At 32.9% G+C, this 21,805-nt stretch overlaps 2 protein-coding genes across 2 annotated transcripts; one reads left to right on the top strand and one right to left on the bottom strand.

The window, feature by feature from the left end:
- Positions 1 to 5,171: 5,171 nt before the first annotated feature.
- Positions 5,172 to 14,901, top strand: LOC106126860 (paired box protein gooseberry-neuro). The gene is made up of 6 exons (XM_013324761.1): positions 5,172 to 5,386; positions 7,644 to 7,816; positions 8,845 to 8,985; positions 9,981 to 10,089; positions 13,694 to 13,890; positions 14,173 to 14,901. Exons 1-6 carry the CDS (start codon positions 5,350 to 5,352, stop codon positions 14,899 to 14,901), a joined length of 1,386 nt encoding a protein of 461 aa, XP_013180215.1. The 5' UTR covers positions 5,172 to 5,349.
- Positions 14,902 to 15,277: 376 nt separating this feature from the next.
- Positions 15,278 to 18,652, bottom strand: LOC106126806 (myb-like protein X). The gene is made up of 2 exons (XM_013324675.1): positions 18,523 to 18,652; positions 15,278 to 17,855 (listed from the first exon to the last, which is right to left on the bottom strand). Exons 1-2 carry the CDS (start codon positions 18,547 to 18,549, stop codon positions 15,441 to 15,443), a joined length of 2,442 nt encoding a protein of 813 aa, XP_013180129.1. The 5' UTR covers positions 18,550 to 18,652; the 3' UTR covers positions 15,278 to 15,440.
- Positions 18,653 to 21,805: the final 3,153 nt, after the last annotated feature.

Genomic DNA, 21,805 nt, shown 5'->3' with positions numbered 1-21,805 from the left:
TAACGAGCTCGTGTCGCTTGACTGCGCAGAGGGACATCCGGTGGTCGTCCCCTGACCAACATGACAGAACTAAGGAAAACGCACCTGCTGTGATTTGATTTTTAACAAACTGGAAGATGTGATTTGAAAATATTTCGAATGACTGAATTGATGCTATTTTGTTTAATTTTTATTTAACACTTGGCAATTCATGTCGCCAGTTCGAGCATGTCGCTTAGTTCCTTATTACAAATATGGGAAAAAACGTTGTAATCTGTTGTTCCAGTCTGCTATACTACATTTACTAATCTTAAAAAGAACATGATTATTTTTTTTAGTTTTCTTACAACGACTAGGTCGAAAAATATAAATTTAGAAGCGACCAAAATTAAGGATATCTAAGAATGCGCGCTAAAAAATGAATTCTTAAAAAAATATCGGTCATTTTTTATTTTTTGATTCCTCGCCACATCCCGAGAACAGACCGACAGTGCAGTAAAAAATTCGGCGCTAAAAAGAATAACACGGCGAGTCTATTACTCGTACAGCATGTCATCGACGGTTCATTAAAATACGATGACTTAACACAAACACTATAGTGGACTTCATTGATAGCCTCTGACGTAGGTTTGTCTCTGAAAAAACCCATCACCTGCAGCCAAGCTAATTTCTACCTTCAACCTATGTGTTAAGAGTTAAATCATTATTCTTAAAACTTCATAGATTCGTTTTGTAACCGAAAGATCTTTTACAATAGCTCTTCATTCCGTGGAATCCATTGATAAGTTTGATGCTACCAGTGTTACAAGAAGCTGATCTCACGAGCGTTGAGAAAGTCAATTATTAAACAATTTTTGTCAATAAATCAGATAAAATAATGATGATGCGAATTATAAAGTTTATACGGATAAATTCACTAATCTTATTTAAAGTTGGTAATAAAGATTATGGACGTAACTTATTTATAACTAAACAAGTTGAATTTACAACTCTATTACTACCATTTCTAAGGAACATAACTTAATAATTATGTGGTGTTCTCACATTCTATTTCTGAAAGTTCTTCTTATTAAGAACAGCAACTCATGATACTCATTGTTGTACCCCAAATGTTGAATAAATTATATCATGTTAAAAATTAAACATTTGCTCTAATTTAAGCGTAACACTAACGAATATGTTGTTGAAACGAAAATAAAAAAAAGTTAACTGTAAGTCAATAACGATAAATAACTTCTCGCAATATTAAAATAAAAAAGACAAATTAAGAAAAAACAGATGAAATACATAGACCTCCAATATCCAAAATGAAAACCATATAATACTATTCTTGGTAAAAGATTGAGAAAAATCCATCAACTAAACAGGTACTAAATCTATCAATCGCCTACAAAAAGCTGTAAACAGTACCGATACAGTTATAAAATTATTGTGCCGTGGAAATAAGCAATTTAATGCGAAATTGGATGCCACGAAAACAGTCTGTGAGGTCGGTTCTCTTTGGAATAGATTAATTAAAAAGATTTACATCGATTTTCCATCGTCACTCGCAGCTTGCACCGTACAAATTACAATTTAAGTTAAGACTGCCCTTTATTGTCACTTCTACTACAAAAATTCTCGTTTATACTTTATAAGACATAGTTAATACCGCGACTCCGTTCGCGCGGAATTAAAAACTAATAATATGTTCTTCCAACTATTCATCTATAAACAAAAGTCAGTTCAAAACATCAAGATCCGTTGAGCCGTTTAAAAGATACAAACACCCATCCATCCAAACTTTCGAATTTATTAGTAAGATGGACCAAATGAACCAAAAACATAGATGTTATACTTTTCTAGTTATATTTAACTAAATTGACGATCAACGGATTTTCTTCTATCATATTTGGGCAAGAAATTTCTACACGTATAATTTCAAGAAAATTAATTTTAGCGAGGTAAAAACTTACCTTAAGATATTTTGTACACATTAAATAATGCATATATGAAGCTAATGCATATAAGTTTATATGTCAGAACTTACCCAAAGATGTTCTAACAATCTTAGCTCGGCAAAACGTTAGTTTTGACAAATACGTGACTTTCATGCAAGGAATTTATGCTAACAATTTTGCATGACATAAGTTTCGTCTATGAAATTCAAACTTGAGGGTAAATTTAAATTGTTACTTTAACAAATATTTAGAAAATACACCGAAAATGTACTCAAATAAAAAATATCGCTAATTTTCAGTTGTTTTAGCATTTTATCTATTGTAATAAAAGTGTAACTAACTCAAGGTAGGCTCCGAGCCCCTCAGTGGAGGTATAATGAGCTGATGATGAATAAAAGTGGTTACTTAAGAGACAGAATAAAAAAAAAAACTTTTATTTGTATCTATAAAAATCGAAACGGCCAAACCATTATCCGCAAAATTGGGAAATATTTTAATCGCAACGATCACTCTCGGTAAAATAGTACCAGTTATTAAAAAAATATAACGTCTAAATCAAATTTATTTCGACGTGTGCTGAAAATCTTTTGCCATAAAAGTTGTCTAGCAAAGCTAAGTAGTTTCGATAAGTTAATCATAAAATAAACAACATACTACATACTCAAACCGTAACCCAGAAGGGTACGCAGGGTTCATGAATTTTTATTTGGCGTGGTCATGTTTATATCTGCACTTGCAGTAGCATACAGCTCTACATGAGTATTTTTAGTATTTGTATTACATTAAATATTATAACTTACAAGATGTTGCGCTTTCCTTTACACTCAAAGTCTAAGGGACTCCGAGCATTACTTAAAATAACTTTAAGTTAAAGTGCACTTACACAAGTAACTTTAAATTTGCATAGTAAATAGTTCCTAAGCGAAACTACATTTTAGTGTAAAATATGATAGTTAACTGTAAAACATGAAAGTAAGTTTATAATCATCGTTTATATTCTTTAAAGATTTTCAACTTTTGTCGAACACATTAACGTTAATATCGGGTGTTTTAGAAACAAATTACATGAACTTATTTCGACTCTACAATTATTGTAATAATCTTACTATCTTACTAATATTATAAATGGGAAAGTTTAGATGGATGGATGGTTAGAAAGGTGTTTGAAGGTATTTCCAGAACAGCTGGACAGATCTTTATGAAATTTGGTATAGATATAGAATCATCATCATCATCATCAGCTCACTATACGTCCCCACCGAGGTGCTCGGAGCCTACCCTACGTTAAGGGTGATTAGGCCATAGTCAACTCTTCTCAGATATGTGCAGGTTGCATCACGATGTTTTCCTTCACCTTAAGAACGTTGGATAAATGTACATATGTAAATCGGAAATCGAAAAACACATTGGTACATGGCGGGATTCGAACCCAGGACCTGCAGATTGCAAGTCAAGTGCTTGACCCCTGAGCCACCAAAGCCCATAGATATAGAGTATAGTCTGGAAGAATACATAGGCTACTTACAAACGTTTTATTTAATTGGCGCAGATGGACTTGCTGGAGACAGCTAGTTTTTCTACAAAATCATCAACAGTACACTTAGAAAATTTCGTTTAATTCATTAATTCAATTTACTACATACGACCGTATAATAGTTGAACTCTATTCGGCCTTATAAAGCCTTGTAACGAACGTCTAACCGCAAGTTGTTCCACGGGGTACAGGGCAATGTGACTGACATTTTGAATTAATTAAACGATTCGACGATAATCCAGTTCATGTTAAGGGCCTCTAATATCACTTTAGAGAGATATAACGTTAATTAAAAATTTGTGTACTCACAATGACTTACATAAACTTAATTATACACCTTGGTACTAGTTTTAAATAAAAATCAATATCTATTATAATTTATTTAAACAAATATTTCATTTATTAATTAATTTTCTTCCTTCCAAAAATTAAGGACTTAATCTATTAGTCTTTATCAGTAAATGAAAGTCGAAGTAATTTTAGTATTTCGTCGTCAAAGCATATTGCCGCATCGCTAGAGCTTTTGTCGTCTTGTCATCATTCATAAAAGCTATCAAAGGAAAGCAGCGAGATAAGAAAGAAAAATGACAAGTACCTTTAGAAGACGCGTTATCGACAAGATCTTGTATAGAACAATATACTTGACTACATAGAAAAATATGGTATAAAACAATATTTAAGATACGTTTGATTTACAAAAAATAGGCACTGATAAAGGGTTAAGTTTTCGTCTCAATATTACTTCGTAAGAAAGAGACGTATATATTTTTGTGGCTTTATCGAGAGCGAATGGGCAGAACTGTGTCCCCTCCATTTGCGCTTGCGCCTGTTTTCGTACAATACTCGGGTGACAAAAAATTTATAAAAGTTCTGAATACGAAAATACCAATTGAACAATGTAAGAGATGATTGAATGTAATATCCCGTCTTGTTAATGAATATTCGGTGATTATTTTATTTTGAAATGCTTAAAAAACGAATACTTATGCTTATATAATTGCCCAATTTACGATTAAGTTGAAACTGGAAAAATACTGAGGTTTGGACTCACATACAATATATAAAAGAGTCATGTTATAAGAAATCGACTGAAATAAGGTTGTAAGGATAATCTTGAAAGATGGAGTGGATAAAACAGACTTCAAAAAATGGATTGGACAGCAACCCACTTATTAGAAGAAACCATATGTATCTACGAAATTAAAAAAAAACAGCAAACCAAAACAAAAGCAACAATAGATGATTCCCAAAACAAACAGCTCGTGTCGTCACCACACGTTTCACACTCATACAAGTGGGTGTGTTCGATGTGCAATCACTCACACAAAGGCAGCGCGGCGTCCGGACCTCAGCGGGCCTCCCGCGCGCACGCACACCAGCCAGCAACCCTCCCCGCACAAACACACCGCCACTCTCAGTCCCATACAGCCTCCTCCGCTGCACTCACGCGCACAAAAAAAGATAACGCGATCTATCGATCTTTTTTCTATTTAAAAAAATAAAAAAAACATAGCCCGATAGGCTTCGTAGCTATAGTCGGATAAGCCTGACGTCTACGATCGAACGCGTCGCCTTAGGCGAGACATACCGATTACACTATTTATGACGGCATAATTAATTAAACATGTCGTTATAATTATGTAAATACGAATGGGTGATAAACAATTTAAATTATGTGCTTCGATCTCGTCCGTTTAATTTAATGTAAACAGATGTTTATCATAATTTGTGACGTTTTTACGGTGCCAATGTTTTAATGATAAAACGCTTTAATGTATCCGTTAAAAATTGTTCAGTTGTGCGGCTTAAAAATGAACGGTTCGCGCCTTTTGTGAAGCCAATCGTTCGTGGAGGTGACGTCTTTGATGACATTATCATTCTGACAGTCATACCATTATGGAACGTCACCAAAATGGTATGGATGTGTGGGTAGGTAAGGGTATATACATAATATTGTTATTTATCTATGCTATATGTAGTGTATATAATGTGATAGACGACCAAGTAACGTTTAATTGACCTCTAAGACCATATATCTGACTTAACCGCATAGTTTCTGTTTTGTTAATTTCAAAGAGCTTTTGACTTATGTATATTTTCCACTCTTGTCATTGATTCATGTAAACATTTTCAGGAAAAGCTTTTGTATATAAAACATAAGCCTCCACGTATTGATACCATGTATTTTTTTCCAAATTTATAATAAATTTGAGGTTATAAAATGCATGCAAAGCGAAAATCAACACCAACGTGCCCACAAAAACTTGTTTTATGGCAAAATTATTGATCATTTTCCTTATTGCACTTTAAAAGTTTGATACTAATTAGGAGCCTCGATCTGTACCTTTATTAAACAGTGTTGAACATCGAAATAACACATACAAATATGACCACAAGAATTAAATGTTTTATCAAACAAATTGAACTAAATTAGATTATACAAACACACACACAAATTGAATTTATGTCACCTATATTAACGACTATTTGTCGCCCGTGACTCCGTATGCGCGGAAATAAAAAAAAACTTAATTTGTTCCCGGCATTTATCTTTAAAGCTTCCCTAGACGTCTACGAACATTTCAAGACCAAGATAAGATAAATCCGTTCAGCGGTTCTCGAGTTTTAGCAAGACTAACGAACAGCAATCGATTTATATATACATATATATAGATTTAAGAAAGTAGCATTTTCATAGAACACGCGGTCAATAATACAGATTTACAATAAATATTATAAATTGATACAAGCTTTTTGTACATTTAATATAATATCAAATGATTATATAATCTGAAAAATCCGGATCTTGCTTAGCGATATAGAAAATAAAATCTTAGAATACTACTTGAAAATACCAAACCTGAACAAATAAAAGAATAAAGCAATTGTACTTTGAAGTATAAAATATAATATATGCTACTTTATTTGTCTCGGCTTATGTACACAATAAAAGGTTTTTCCATTTTTCCATCGTAATATTTACTTACAGTTGTCATCGAACTGATGAAAGGTTTTTGATGAGAATGTCAGGCATTGTAATGGATATTTTTATAATATTCTCTTTGTATCTTGAAGTCTAAAAGGTTTAACGAAGACGAAATAATAATGACAATGACTTCTGTTATAAAAAGTGCTAGAGTGTTAAAAACCCTTTAGATCTCAACATATATGTACTTATTTTATTGTAAAGATATAGCAAATTTTATTGTTTCCATTTATAGATAAAATTTTGTCTCTACTTTAGTTGAACTATTTTTTAACTCTACATATTTTTATCGTACTACGTTATATATGTTGTACGACTACTACTTACTTGATATGGATTACATAGGCTAATTTAATACATACATAAAAATGTCGCTACAAAAACATATAGATAAAGATATATATGTTGTTCTGCTATCTTCTACCTTACTGTAGGTGTCTATTTACAAAGGTCACTTGGCTTATTCAATGATATTTAGAAACTTGCTTGTCTCAACTTATATCCTAAAAAAAATTCGACTAACTATTAGTCCTTTATCAATCTTGATTGGGATGCCATACTTGGTAATTAATTAAAATTAATTTGCTTTTCAAAGAGATACCACTTAAAGGAAACATAAATATGAAGTGTAAATATTTTCAATTAATTTTAATTAAGCTTCAGAGGGAGCACACAAAGATTAAATTTACTCTTGGCCCGTCGAACCTAATTCACTTTATAAATTACCAACGTTTTATCGAAAATATTATAATGTCAGGAATGTAAATATAAAATATATTTCGAAAGGAAAATTTTCTAGACCTCCTAAGAATGGAATCGTTTATAGTTGTTTGTGCTTTTTTCATTTATTTATTCAAACTATTCGAAAATGTTAAATGATCAGTTTATTTCTTATGGAAAATATTTATATTTATTTATTTAAACAATTTTGTTCTTTAACATAATTTTCAGAAGTCATTGCGCGGAAATTGCAAAAGTTTTCCTGTAAATTATGTAATCATGAAAACTTTTACTGAATTTCATGAAATTCATGATTGTCTATGGCCACTACAACAAATTACAGGATACAATACATAGAAAGTAAAATATTTCAAACTTGATAGAATATGTCGAATGTAGCTTTAAACACATATGTTTTCTTGTTTTTCCAATATAATTAAGAATCCTTGTCCTATAATCGCCATTAATACTAACATTGCATTAGGACAGGGCCGGGTGAATCAGCTAGGAGGGCTGTTCATCAACGGACGACCGCTGCCGAACCACATTCGGCTGAAAATTGTAGAGATGGCGGCGGCGGGAGTGCGGCCATGTGTTATCTCACGGCAACTCAGGGTCTCACACGGCTGCGTCTCTAAGATCCTTAATAGGTACCAGGTGAGAGGGTTTATATTTACTACATGTGAATAAATTAATTTAAATGTTAATCAAAAAAGTCAAGAAATAATAACTATACAATTTAATGAAAAGGGAAATAGTGCGAATCTCCCAATAGTTATTGAAACAATTGCCATTGATTTTCTGGGCGACGAAGCCTGAAGGTTTGTTTTCACCAGCTCAGCATTATAATGGTGATTGTTAGTTCAGGAAACGTTTGTTCCGCTCCACGTGGCCTGCGGTAACCTCCAACCCGCTCACCACTATTGTCAAAAGCGAGCCTTCCAATGTGTGTTAGTACACTGTAATTACTTCCGCGTTTACTGAATACTAAAAAAATGTTTTTGTATAATTTTGTTTTATTAGTGAAAATAAACAAAAAAACATGGAAAATTTTTCAAAACACAAACGCGAAAAGTTTTCATAAGACTAAACTATCGTAATCGGTCTTTAGTTATGATAATAGCTTGGAGGATTTTATTTGTATTAATTGATATTTTAAAAATGTATAAAATGTTAAAAATTTATATAACATGTTAACAGTCCTTATCAGATTTTTTTTTCCAAGGTTTGCACTTATAAGCTTGCATATCATGTAAAGGGCTTAAAGGATAAATACAGAAAAAAATGCTTCTATTATTTACTTGGAAATCTATGTTGTGTCATCCCATATAGTTATATTCAGTACAAACTATCTAAACTACTTAAATACAAAGTTAACCAAGTTTAACCAAGTAAACTGTGAAAGCGGAATGGCCGGATACTTCAAAGTTATACCGTCTGATAAACATTAAGTTCTAAGTTAAAATTATGTAACATTCAGAAACATGTAATGTAATAGAAATACTTCAAGATGTATTTACATTAGTTATCCATACGTTTTTTTAGAAATAATAAGGTATCATGGATATTAAAAAATCGATCCATTAATTTATGTTCAATATTACAACGAACATAAGCATCTGTATGATTTCATATTATTTTATAAGTTCAATTCTAAAAAGGTCCAATATCTTCTCTTTGCTTAGGAGACGGGGTCAATCAGACCAGGCGTCATCGGAGGCTCCAAACCGAGGGTGGCGACGCCTGAAGTCGAAGCGCGAATTGAAGAACTGAAACGCCAAAACCCAGGAATCTTCTCATGGGAAATAAGAGAGAAGTTAATAAAGGTATTTATTTTCAATGATTTATTAACGCTCTTTGTATACAAGATATAAACATTTAAATGTATTTTTTCTAAGTAGTGGTCAGTATTTATGTACATTTTGCATTTAGGTAAGAGAGACGAAGTAGGTTATTCAAAATACCCAGTAATACAAAAAACTGATTAATTTTTCATTTCTATGTATTTTCATAGGGAGATGTTATATTTAGTATCAGCAAAATATCGCGGCAAGTCACTCTACATTCTTGTTACTTAGCAAAAGCAATCGCTGATGGATTAGCAAAGTTAATTTGATATTTCAGAGTCAACCTTGAGCTTGATTGAATGGTCGCGGTGAAATTTCAGCGACCAGAAGTCTAAAGATGATTTATTACAGAATAGATATTAGCTGGATTCACGCTTCATCGACATTTGCCGCGGTCGTTGCGTTCTACAATCTTGTGAAACTTCGTTATGAAATTCTAGACAGCAATTATATTTGCGTATGATTCATAACAATGGAACTATGATTTTTGGAAGAGTTAAAAAATTATTTCTTCAATTGTTCGATGTATAGAATTCAATAGGTAAAAAATATACTAACGACACTTATTAATATTATATTTTGTACACTTTTTGTATCAGTCAGGAAAATAAAAGCAATTTTTTCATGGATTTTGTTTCATGGACATTATGTTAATTTCTGACCCTTTACATGAAAATCGTACTCTGGAAAACTATTGACGAATTGCCAAACTTTACTTAGGACTTGCCGACATCCTACGTTTGAACAAATTAGGATATTTTTTAAAACTCGATCTATAAATTGTTAGGAAGAAAATCCGACACCATGCCGGTGTACTGGCGCAACACTAGCCTTACTAAAATGTCGACGTTTATATCCCCTCACTAATCATTCTGACACTTGACTTGGTAACGAAAGGGCGCCTTTCGCGCCAAAAGATTCTAACTAATAATTTCTAAAAATACGTATTTATTATGACGATATATTGTTTCCAGGAGGGGGTGACAGACCCTCCTAGCATTTCGTCCATCTCCCGACTACTGCGCGGCGGCTCCCGGGACCCTGACGGGAAGAAGGACTACAGCATTGATGGTATACTAGGAGGTAAGTTATTACTTGATTGTGTGGATTGAGATGACAAATAAGTTATATCAAATAGTTAATCGATTTTATTTAAAAATATGACGTCTTTCGAAATTTCTTAGTAATATTACAATTGTAGATGTATTAGGTCCTTCGTACACAAGGAAATGAAAATCTTCGAAACTAATATTTCCATAGAGAGTAACTTATAGTGTGCGCTCATCACTTTTGTATTACACATATTTTAATCGCCGACTACGTCTCGCGGTAGAATACAAGCATAGCGACTACACGGATAACAAAAACAATTAATATTTGCCCCGCCATCTTTATATTTAATCGCAGCGACTTTTCTCGCGACGTTCTTGACGAACAGACAGCGATGGGCTGGCTTTGAAGAGGAAAGAATAAAATGTCAGCAACGCGTTTCTGTGTACAAACGAATCTATAAAAGTGTATTGGACTAATCTTAGCGACAAAAATCGCCGGGTATCGAATATTTACGTAGCGTTGTGTAAGAAGGACCTTACAGTTCACTGCCTCAAACAACCCGACCAAACCTGTCCGTACAAATTGCACAATAACTTCCCGAATCACAGAACCATTATTTCGCAACGCGGCAACCTGCAAAGCATTCTCACGAGCGCTTTTTGAAAAAAAAATCAATTTCCGCACACAAATCTTACCACGTCATTGTTGCCATTTGAAATATTATAGTACGTTCCTTAGGCGTTAAAGATCGGCTCTCGTTTGCGGATCGGTTTCTAAAGGTAGCCGACAGAGAGCGCCGCGGTCGCCCGCCGCGATACCTCGCAGTGCTGAAACACCAACAAAGTGACATGTTTTTGGTTGTTCTATTATAGTGTACTCTATATTTTGTCGCCAAGTCGATTGTTCAACGACTTCGAATATCTGTTTGTATCGCCGCCACATCCGACATTGAAGTTAACAAGTGATGTTCCTATAGAAAGCTGACATGAGCTTTTATGACTGCCCAACTAGTTTGGTTTTAATTTATTGTTTCTTTTTGTACAGCAAGTCTTATTTAATGATAATAGAAAACACGCTCTTTTGCAGTTTAACCCATTCAAACTAAAAAAAAAAAAACTTAATATGTAGCATATGCCTTCTTTCTATGTTCTACATTTGTGCTAAATTTCATCAAGATCCGTTGAGCCGATCCGGAGATAACTTCTAACTAACATCCATCCATCCATCTAAACTTTCGCATTTATTATATCAATAAGATTAGTTAGATTATGTAAAAACCGAAAGCTATTGTTATCAAAGCATATTTACATTAAAACAAAAATTAAAAACAAGGACGTAACGAATGGCATTGCATTGTTTTTATACTTATTTATTTTCTAGAAAATTACTTCATCCGAGTAATGTAGGTGCAAATTACTAGCGCGTACATACGAATGTGTCGCCTAAGAGCCATTACGCTAGCTTGTGATCCACTTTCACATCGCATCAGAACAATACAAAAAGAGGTAGGCGATAAAATCTCACATTTGTTTAATAACATCGCTCGTTAGAATCAACTAATGTCATACAGATGGACTATCAAAGAACCACCGCGTTGTCTCGACCGCTAACACTTCGCTTTTGTATCGCGCGGTTTACAAAAAAACAAGTTATTTGTTTTCTACGCATCAGTCACAGTCGTGGTAAGTTTCAATGTAGAGTAACTACAGGGCAGAGGAAAATAATTTGTATTTTAAGATGTTTTTGAATCCAGGTTGTTTCTTGTTCCTTGTAATATTTGCAACATAATCATTTAATTAATTCGATAAGAGATGGGTAACAATTAATTTAATGTTAATTTATATCATGAAATTCTATTAGTAATTTAGTACTAAACAAATTTACTCGTAACAGCAGATGAGATTTTGGGCAAAATATTCTTAATTCATAATCTAATTACAAACAAAAATCTCACCGTACAAACAAATTGAAGTTGAAATACCGAAACGAAATCATTGAAACTTTATGCAGCAGCTTAGTAAAATAATTTAAGGATAAATGTTAAGAAAGTATTCAAAATGGCAATGAAAAACGAGGAATGCCGATACGACCCACGCCCCTACAAGACGTGCTAATCCGGCCATCTGTTAGCATCGCAACAAACCGCTGAAACAAAGGCCCGCCCGACCACTTTAATGAAGCCAGATTATGAAGGTGTTAAACCGCTGCCGCCGCCGCTCTTTCAACTCTCGAATTATTGCTTTCCAACGCCGACATCACGAGGTCACATTTCGGCAATCGCCAAAGATCCTCCCACCTTCTCCCACTCGCATTCCGAACATAAAGCTCTCGCATTTCTTTCAACATAAAATCTTTTTACAGCTTTAGTTTTACTTCGAGGTTTAAAAGAAATAACACTAAAATAGCCCTTAATTCAGTGCAGTAGGGTTTGGAATAGTTAAGAAGGTTAATATATAGGTACTAAGCGTTATTTAGCCCCATACGTTATGATCAGAGCCGGTACAAAAAAGACAAAATAATTTTGTCGCTGTCTTACGAGCGGGCCGTAGAATTTGAGCAATGTAAATCATTTTATTATAACACTTCGTTTTTTCATTGCTTTCGCAGCCTTTGTGGTTTATGTTATGTTCTTTTTCAACATAATGTCTTAGTTATGTTTTTAAAATAAAACTTTTGTCTTGTTTGTTTGTATGTATGTAACACTTATTAATCAGCAGAACTAGAATCATTACAAAAATCACACAACACATTAATCAACATGAAAACATTCATATGAAATTGGACAGATTTGTGCTCGTAATTTTTAATAATTCAAATAAATAATTAAACGTGTAAAAGCTCTAAGATCGGTGTTACAGTTACGACGTGATGCAAATTAAGCTCCAAAGCGATCCAACATATTAAATGCCGCGAGCTTTTCCTTTTTGCGTGTCATAAATCCAGATCGCGACACCAAAATATTGAATGGTGCCAAAATGTCACCGGGACGGCAAAGATGCCGACAAAGAGACCGCCGCGCTGGGTGTTCCCTATACCACCGCACCGAGCCAAGCTGAGCCCCCATTTTTTCATTTCATTCAATTTTGACTTCTTTCAAAAGGCTATTAATATAAGCCGAATTTTTTAAACAGTTTAAGGGCGATGTGGTGCATTGTTGAGGGCATTTTTTAAATCTGTTTCCGTAGGATACCGCTACCGATTTATAAATCGCTCGAGCCGCGATCCCGACGGATCTCGATGTAGGCGAATTAAAACATGATGTGGGTTTAACAAAAAACGCAACGTTAATAAATAACGCGTGTTCCAAAAAAAGAGCAGAAAGACAAATTGGTTGAGTGCGGCATCAAGAAAATTTCGAATCCGTGTTATGATTATTGCATGATATCTTGTAAATTGCATAGGCCCACAATTTGTTGCTGTTTTTATTCTACTTTTGTATCATTATCAAAAAGGATTTGAATTTATTTATTTTTGTTCTTGGTAATAAAAATTATACGTCTCTTGATTCATGTCGAAAATCACAGGAATAATGAACTAACAAATATAAAATCTGGACACATTTAATTGTTACTTCAAAGTATTATAATACCTTATTTAATGTCCTATTTGAGTGTAAAATGTTGATTACCTACAGGTAGAGGTTCAGATTCCTCTGACATTGAATCAGAGCCAGGGTTAACGCTGAAGAGGAAGCAACGCCGCTCCCGCACCACCTTCACAGGCGAGCAACTAGACGCTCTAGAAAGAGCTTTTCATAGGACACAATATCCAGACGTCTATACAAGAGAAGAACTGGCATTGCAGACTGGATTGACGGAAGCCAGGATTCAGGTAGTTTTTATTTTTTAATTTGAGTAATCAGTGACAGTTTCAGTCAGACAGCATTTAGAAACAAAAGAGGTTTATTTGGAGACTTAATTTATATTCAAATATTTGCTCAAAACTGTTATCAGTATAAATTATAAATAGGTATGAATCCAACCATAATCATTGTTAAACACTAAAAGAAGTTTGCTATCGTAACTGTATTTGTTTTATTAATGTAAAATTGTCATTGTCTTTTTAAGTAACAAGATTACAGTACACTTCAAAGTGAACGTTTTTTAATTTCAGGTTTGGTTTTCCAATCGTCGGGCTCGTCTTCGTAAACATACCGGTTCAAATACTGCTCAGACACTAGCTTCCTACTCTACGATACCCATGCCACAAATACCTTGTCCCTATCCAGCGGGAGAAATACCCAGTCTGTCACAACATCATCCTCAACACAGTGATAGTTGGCATCATCAGAAGTATGCCAACTATAATCACTTAATGGCTCAATCTCAACATTTAAATCAAGCATTCCAAAGCGCTGCTTTCCCCAGTACATCAGGTGCAACATTCGGTCATCTCGTCTCTGGTAGTAACGGACCACCTCATAGTCAAATATTAGATCCAAACATCCCAAGAAACGACTATCCACGATATGCTAACAACGAAATTTACAACAAAACTATAAACTATCTACCCAAAGAAAATGAAGGCGAAGATAAAGTCGCAGAAGAGGTTATAGAGCCACGAGACGAGCCTTTTGTTAAAGCGACACCGAGTGACTATACCAAGGAGTTACCAGGTACTGAATACCCTAAAGTTCCTACGGATTATTCTAAAGTACCAATAGACCCAACATCTTCTACCAATTGGAGTCCATCACACAGTTCTTTGAATATGAGCTTAGGCGGTATATCAAGCGAATACAAGTATATGAATGATCCATATTCATTCCCAAACATGGCGGATCCTCTCAACCAGCACAGTTACCCTAATCCTCCGCACGCAACTAACAAATATTGGATTTGACACAAAATAAAAAAAAAAATGTTAATGTATTTAAAAAGGCTATGTTATTTAGATAATATTAGTAAATTTAATTGTAAGTATATAAATAGCAATTTAAAAATACCTCTATTAAGCATTCCAATAATTATACCTTTGATAAAACCAAATTGTAAAAAAATAGTTGTATTAAAAGTCAATAATAAATGGAAAAATATAATTTTATTTTTTTGTTCTTCCTCCCTATAAAATACTACAACTTAAAATATCTCATGTAGGTGTTGCAATTTTCTTTTGCCAATAGACTAAAACATCAGATTTATAACTATTACGGGAAGATTAATTAGGATAGGTAAGTAATACGAAGATTTAAAAAAAGATCAAGAAAACAAAAACCAAGTATTACAATATGTACATTTATTTCGATTTAATAATTTTAATGACAAGAATAATCAGAATTTTAGTCATTTTTACAACAATTACTTAGAAATTAAATTGGTTAATTTTAGTACTTTATAAACTAAAGTAGTAACTATTTTATAAGAATTCAATAGTAAGATATATCACTGCTGTACTATATCTACAACTGCTGCGCCAGACTCAACAGGGACTGGGGTATTAATTGGCGTTTCCTGCGTTACCGAATCAGTTTTTAAGTCGTTCGCTAAAGATGTATCTTGCAGTTTTGTTTCGGCTGTTAAAATTTGTTCTGTAACAGCAGTAGTCATTTCATTTATTAGTTGTTGTTCTGAGTTGCTACTTTCAGGATTTGTTTGTTCTTGATTGACAACATTAGAAGATTCGTTGACAGTAGTCGCTGGAGTTATTACTTCAATGGCTTCTGTTATCACTTGAGTTTGGTTTTCATTTACTGTTAAAGGATTTTCACTTGCTTCATTGTTGGAAGTGTCTGTACTAATGTTTGTCGGTATGTTTTGCATGCTATCGCTGTTAACATTTTTAGATACTTCAGAAGTAGTACTTGAAACTTCTAATATATTGACAGATGGGTCGATAAAATCGCTAGCTACTGACGTAAGTGATGATTCTGTAATATCAGAAGCAGATGAACTGGAAGATACAACACTGCCATCTACTGCTGAGCTTGATTCCAAAGCAATATCTTTCATTGGAATTTTAGAATCCGTATCCGAAGGCGACTTTGGTTCGTTGGCATTGCTGGAAGCAGGGCTTGTGTTTTCGTTGTTATTATTAGATGTCGTCGAGGATGTTTCAAGGGCATCAGAACTAGGTATTGAAGAAGATGAAATAGCACCATTGGTTGTTACTGCATCCGCGGTGTTAGTAACTTCATTATTAGAATATTCGGTGGCACTATTAGTATTTTTATTCACAACATCGACATTTTCATCTATGTTTAGATTTGTACTATCACCGGCAGATGGAACAGCGGCGGATGGGTTGACTTCAGAGGGAGTAATTGCAGCAGTTTCACCGTTGTTTCCATTATTTGCGCTATCTGTTGCTGTTGAGGACTTCTCGTTAAGATATGACCCACTTACTTCTGAGGTAGCCGTAGTAACAGTCTGCGCAGATTCTTTTGTTACACCTGTATCTGATTTTGTAACTTCTACTGTGACAGAATCTGTTTCAGATGGTAATTGCGCATTTGCTGAATCTTCATTGCCAGTAATTGTAGCACCATTTGTTTCTGTGGCTAAAGGTGTTGGAGAATTTTCACTAACGGTACCTAATTGATTTACAAGATTTGATTCATCAATAACTGAAGATTTGGGATTTTCTGAATCTACTAAAGTTGATTCTGACACGACAGATGAACTAGTTGACATTGACGCAGCATTATTATCAGAAACTGGAGAACTGTTTGGTACATTATCTTCAGTGTTACTTGGGCTTACATTGCTATTTGTATTAATAGTATCAGTTGGATTAGCATCATTAGTTTGTTGAGATACAATAGCAGAATCAGGGGATATTATAGAATCTGCGTTAGTCACCGGCACACCTTGTTGTGGTTTTTCTGTGTTCCCATTAAACCAGTTAGGTAACAAATTAGACAAAAACTGTTTGATGGTCTCTAAAAACGAAACCTGTTCTTCAAGATTTTGTTTGGCAATCGGAACCCAAGTGAAGTTAACATTATTAAGTGTTTCCGTCTTATTCTTTAATTTTTCAATATCTCCTTCCAATTTTGTCCGAATCTTTTCCACACCCACATAATTTATGTAGTCGATAAATTGACTTCTCAAGGTGTTAATATTTGGTACTTTCTGTAATTCAGATTGTATAAATTGAAGTACTGCTTGACGGCGTTCGCTTTGGGTACTATTGGCATTAAGCCCCAGTTGTTCTTGCATATACTTTCTTAATGCCGCTCTCTTCTCAACATTGGTATTATCCTCAGTTATACCATATTTGGAATAAATGTGTATTTTCCAAATATCTTCTAATTCTATTGAATCAACATCCGAGTCATCATTATTTGACGTATTGCTGTTATTTTCTTGCCTTTCCTGTTCATTTTCTTCTAGTTCCTTGATCTCTTTTTGGATCTTTTCTTGTCGTTTACGTTCATTTTCCTCTATTTTTTCTTGAATTTTTCTTTGTTCCTCTTCTAATTTCCTCCTTTCCTTTTCCAGTTTTTCTTCCCATTTACGTTGTTCCTTCTGTCGCTTCTCTTCTTCTTTCTGCAATTCTTTAGCTATTTTCTCTTCAATTTTACGCTGAGCTTCTTCTTGCTTTAATCTCTCTTTTTCTTGTTTCTCCAATAGTTTTTGTCGCATCCTTTCAAGATTAGCAACACGTTTAGATTGTTCCTTTACATCAGTTTCATCCGTTGAGTTGTCACTGTCATCATTTTTTGAATCGTTTTCGTCATCGTCTTCGGATGATGTATCAGAATCCGCTAAATCGAATCTCTTAAAGCGACTTAAAGACTGGTCCGAATTTTCCCATTCCTCTGGTAAGTATTTAGCGCTTACTACACAAAGGCCCGCCTGAAAGAATTAGAAATGTTATTAAACTAGTTTTTATTAATATTGCAACTCAGTTGTTATCTACCTCCCTAAGAACGTAAATGTGTATTTAAATTGGTTAACCGAAAACGATTCTCAAAATATCAAATGTATAAACAAGTACTTAAACATACAGAAATATTTTTGTAAACATGATACAACTATTATTCACTAAAGTCACTCTTCTTCATTTCCATCACAACTTTACATCGTTTAAGAATTTATGGAAACAATTACAAGAAAAAAAATACACAATAATAGTATAATAATATTACCAAGTAGTAGTAGTAGTATTATAACAAGAAATCGAGTAACTTAATTTTAATGCAAAAGTTTAAAAAATAAAAGCAATCTTAAACAATATTTTAATCCTAAGTCTAGAGAGACTTAGGATTAAAATTGCCACATAATCAAATCGTACTTTAGAAATAATAATATTTTTTAAAATAAAAATTTATAATTAAATTAGCGGTAAATCACGGCACTTAAATGAGATGTATGTATGTTGTAAATCTTTGCATGCAATTTCATGTTGAATCGAATAGATAGTCATATTATATTGGCAAACAACATATTATTTCATTTATAAAAGAAAAATTATTTTAAATTAAGAAAAATAAAAAACAATTAATAGCAAATATATACTCACAATAAGTAATATAATAGATAACTTCATTTTAGGCTTAATATCGTAAATCGTTCGTTAATAAAAAAATCACAACATTTAAACGCACTTGTTTCTTTTGTGACTCGTTCGTTACTTATAACTTTGAATTTCTTCAACACGTCCTTTTATACTTACCTCAATTAACATTGATAAGACGAGATAATGGCTTGTAGATAATTACCATCTCTTAGTTAAACATCATGTTTTCGCGAACAATGAGTCAGAGCAAACAAATTTACTGTCGCAATACAAGATTTCTAGAGCCGTAGAAAAGTATCAACAAAACTATTTCAAAACCACAGGATGTTTACAACAAGTAATGCATTCAACGGAAGTGTTAAGCCTTCTGTCTACATGTAATCTAATTAACCTAAACTATAATTATTTTTTTGTTTATAATAACTTTTAAGCTTTTAAACCTAGACAATTAGGATATCTGTTCATAGAATTACTAATTCGTTTTCTAACGTTTCATACCACGGTATATTATGTATTTTTAACAATCAAGATATAAACAAAAATATGGAATAAAGAAAGAATACAATTAATTCCATTAGAGAGTCTGTATTTACATACATATTTTGTGCTCATGATATATTTGCCATGATAACGAAAAGTAAATTTTCAAAATTCATGTCTGCCTGTCTGTTTAAGTATAAAAAAGGACTTAATTAATACTTTCTTCCGTATCTTTAAGCACTATTTTAGAGATACTTTGGAACAATTTTAAATTTATATAACTCTTTTAGATAATTGAAATTCAATACAATCTCTAAGCTTGAAAAAGCAATGAAAAACTATTTAGTAACTTAATCTATCCACGTCTTGATACTAAACAGTGAACTTTTTTCATTATCTCTTGTAAGGAGTACGCGTGATCGCATATTAAACATACAAATATATGTACATACGTAGTTTGCATGCTTTTATTGCGCAGTTTATGTCATCTTAACAAACAGAAGATACCCGATGGCTTAAATCTACCAAATTAAGCAAAGAATAGATAAAAATATTAATAAGTAATCTTCCTTAACCATAAATAAGCAAAGATTATCCGATATTCATTTCTACAGACATAAATCGTTTCGTGCGATCGTTTTACATATGTAGGACCATACTAAGATTTTTTTTGCAACAAATCTATTGTTTTAATATAGAAAGCCTTTTAGAAAATATTTCAAATATGTTAAGTAGCTTTGTATACAGCATTTTGAAGTTGACGGTCCATTTTTATGCTATCCAAATACCTATTTGTAAACACCAGTCTAGCAAAATGTAATTAATTATAAAAATATACGTTTACAAATTAATTAATCTTCTATTCTTGGAAATATTTGGATGAAATGCATGTTAGTACTGGGAATTTCTAATGACTTCTTTATCGATGCTATGAAGATCGTTATATTATCATGTAATCAACAATCAATAAATTATGAAATTCCCCATTTATTTTCATTTCTACTTTTGTATATTTTAGGGTTACGGTTACGCAAATTATTGAAGATTTGCCCCTAATGATAAGTTAGCTTATATCACCCAAAATTACCACGTTTTTAGTTAGATTCGCATATTTATTGTGTGAGTTGTACTCTATTTAAGGAATTCATTTGTTATAAATGGATACATGTAAAATAGTACCATAGATAAATACTTTTTTATTTTGTTTTTTACATTCTAATATTTAAAATTAAAAAATTGCATTATCACAAATAAAACGTTGTTACATTGTTGCTTTCACAACGCACACTGATTTCCCGACACGTTTAATCTTGTTGTTTTCTTTTTAATTATATTTTTCTATTACATTCTCGGTGGCCAGTACTCATTCAATATTCATTCATATTATTATAGCAACTTAAATATTTTTTATTCTACAATTTTCTGGTCTAATAAATACATTACTTTTTAATATAAATATACTGCTAAGTTTTTAAATATTATAATATAAGAAAAAAAAACAATTTTGCTCAGTGTCATCTAGTGTTCGATAAGTACTAACCAAGAAATAAGTATATCTTTTAGCGACTGTAATCCCAGGCCACTTTATGGCGTCGGCCATTTTTTGTTTTTCAGTCATACGTTGTACAAAGTAACAACAAAGTAAGAAAACAAAAACATCATGTGCATCAAACATCAGATAAAAATTTTACAAAACTACTAGCTGTCGCACGCGACTACACCTGCGCGATATTTAAAAAAAATCTAAATTGTTGGCTTATGTGTTCTTCCAGACTATGTATTAAGTCTATGCTAAATTTCAGCAAGATCTATGCAGCCGTTCCGGAGATACCATCAAAAAAACATCAATCCATCCATCCAAACATTAGCATTTATAATATTAAGATTAAAAGGAAAATTGCATTATCACAAATAAAACGTTGTTACATCGTTGCCTTCACAACACACACTGGTGTCCCGTCATATTCACTCTCGCTTTTTTCTTTTTAATTATATTTTTCTATTGCATTCTCGGTGGCCAGTACTCATTGAATATTGATCCAAATTATTATTGCAACTTAAATAATTATTATTCTACAATTTTCTGTCTTATTTAATACATCACTTTTTAATATAAATGCTTTTAAATTTTTATTTAATATAAATATAATTAAATTTCGCTCTATAAGTACTAACAAATAAATATGTATATATTTTAAAAACTGTATTCCCACGCCAATTTGTGGCGGCGACCATCTTTGTTTTTCAGTTATACCAAGTACGTAAGAACAATGTATGAAAACAAAAGAATGTGTGTTAAACGTCAGATTTAATTTTTATTTATTAATTTTTTTATGCAACTATTCTATTTATCTTTATACTATTTGTCCTTAAATATTGTGCATACAGAATATATCTCACGTCAAAAAGTATTATAGTATCTTGGGTCGGTGTGCGAACAGTATCCGTTCGCTTCATCAAACAAATAAGTGACGCAAATATACAAACATTGCGTAACACTCTCATATTAAACTCAGCTGACATCTGTACACATTTCATTGATAAAATTATAAATTTATAAATGTAATAACTCCTTTCCTGTTGATTACATAAACGATTAAAAAAATATATAATAATATTATAAATGTTGGAATGTATGGACACAAAAGGACGGATGTTTGTCAGAAGGTATCTCCAGAACGGCAGTATGGATCTCGCTGACATTTGGTATAGGTGTAGAACATAATCTAGAAGAACATATAAGCTACTGATTTTTAATTCCGCGTGGACGGAGTCACGGGCAACAGCTAGTATGAATTATGTGAAC

This window comes from Papilio xuthus, unplaced genomic scaffold (genome assembly GCF_000836235.2).
Source record: "Papilio xuthus unplaced genomic scaffold, Pxut_1.1 DF824992.1, whole genome shotgun sequence".
In the NCBI taxonomy this organism is placed as follows: Eukaryota; Metazoa; Arthropoda; class Insecta; order Lepidoptera; family Papilionidae; genus Papilio; species Papilio xuthus.
This window is presented reverse-complemented; position numbering and strand designations above follow the sequence as displayed.

Bases quoted from the DNA above. Each gene is read 5' to 3' on its own strand.
- LOC106126860 (XM_013324761.1), top strand. From the start codon at position 5,350: ATGGAACGTCACCAAAATGGTATGGATGTGTGGGTAG. The intron at 5,387-7,643 runs GTAAGGGTATAT...ACATTGCATTAG, and splicing joins TGGTATGGATGTGTGGGTAG to GACAGGGCCGGGTGAATCAG. The intron at 7,817-8,844 runs GTGAGAGGGTTT...CTCTTTGCTTAG, and splicing joins AGATCCTTAATAGGTACCAG to GAGACGGGGTCAATCAGACC.
- LOC106126806 (XM_013324675.1), bottom strand. From the start codon at position 18,549: ATGAAGTTATCTATTATATTACTTATT. The intron at 17,856-18,522 runs GTGAGTATATAT...TAATTCTTTCAG, and splicing joins TATCTATTATATTACTTATT to GCGGGCCTTTGTGTAGTAAG.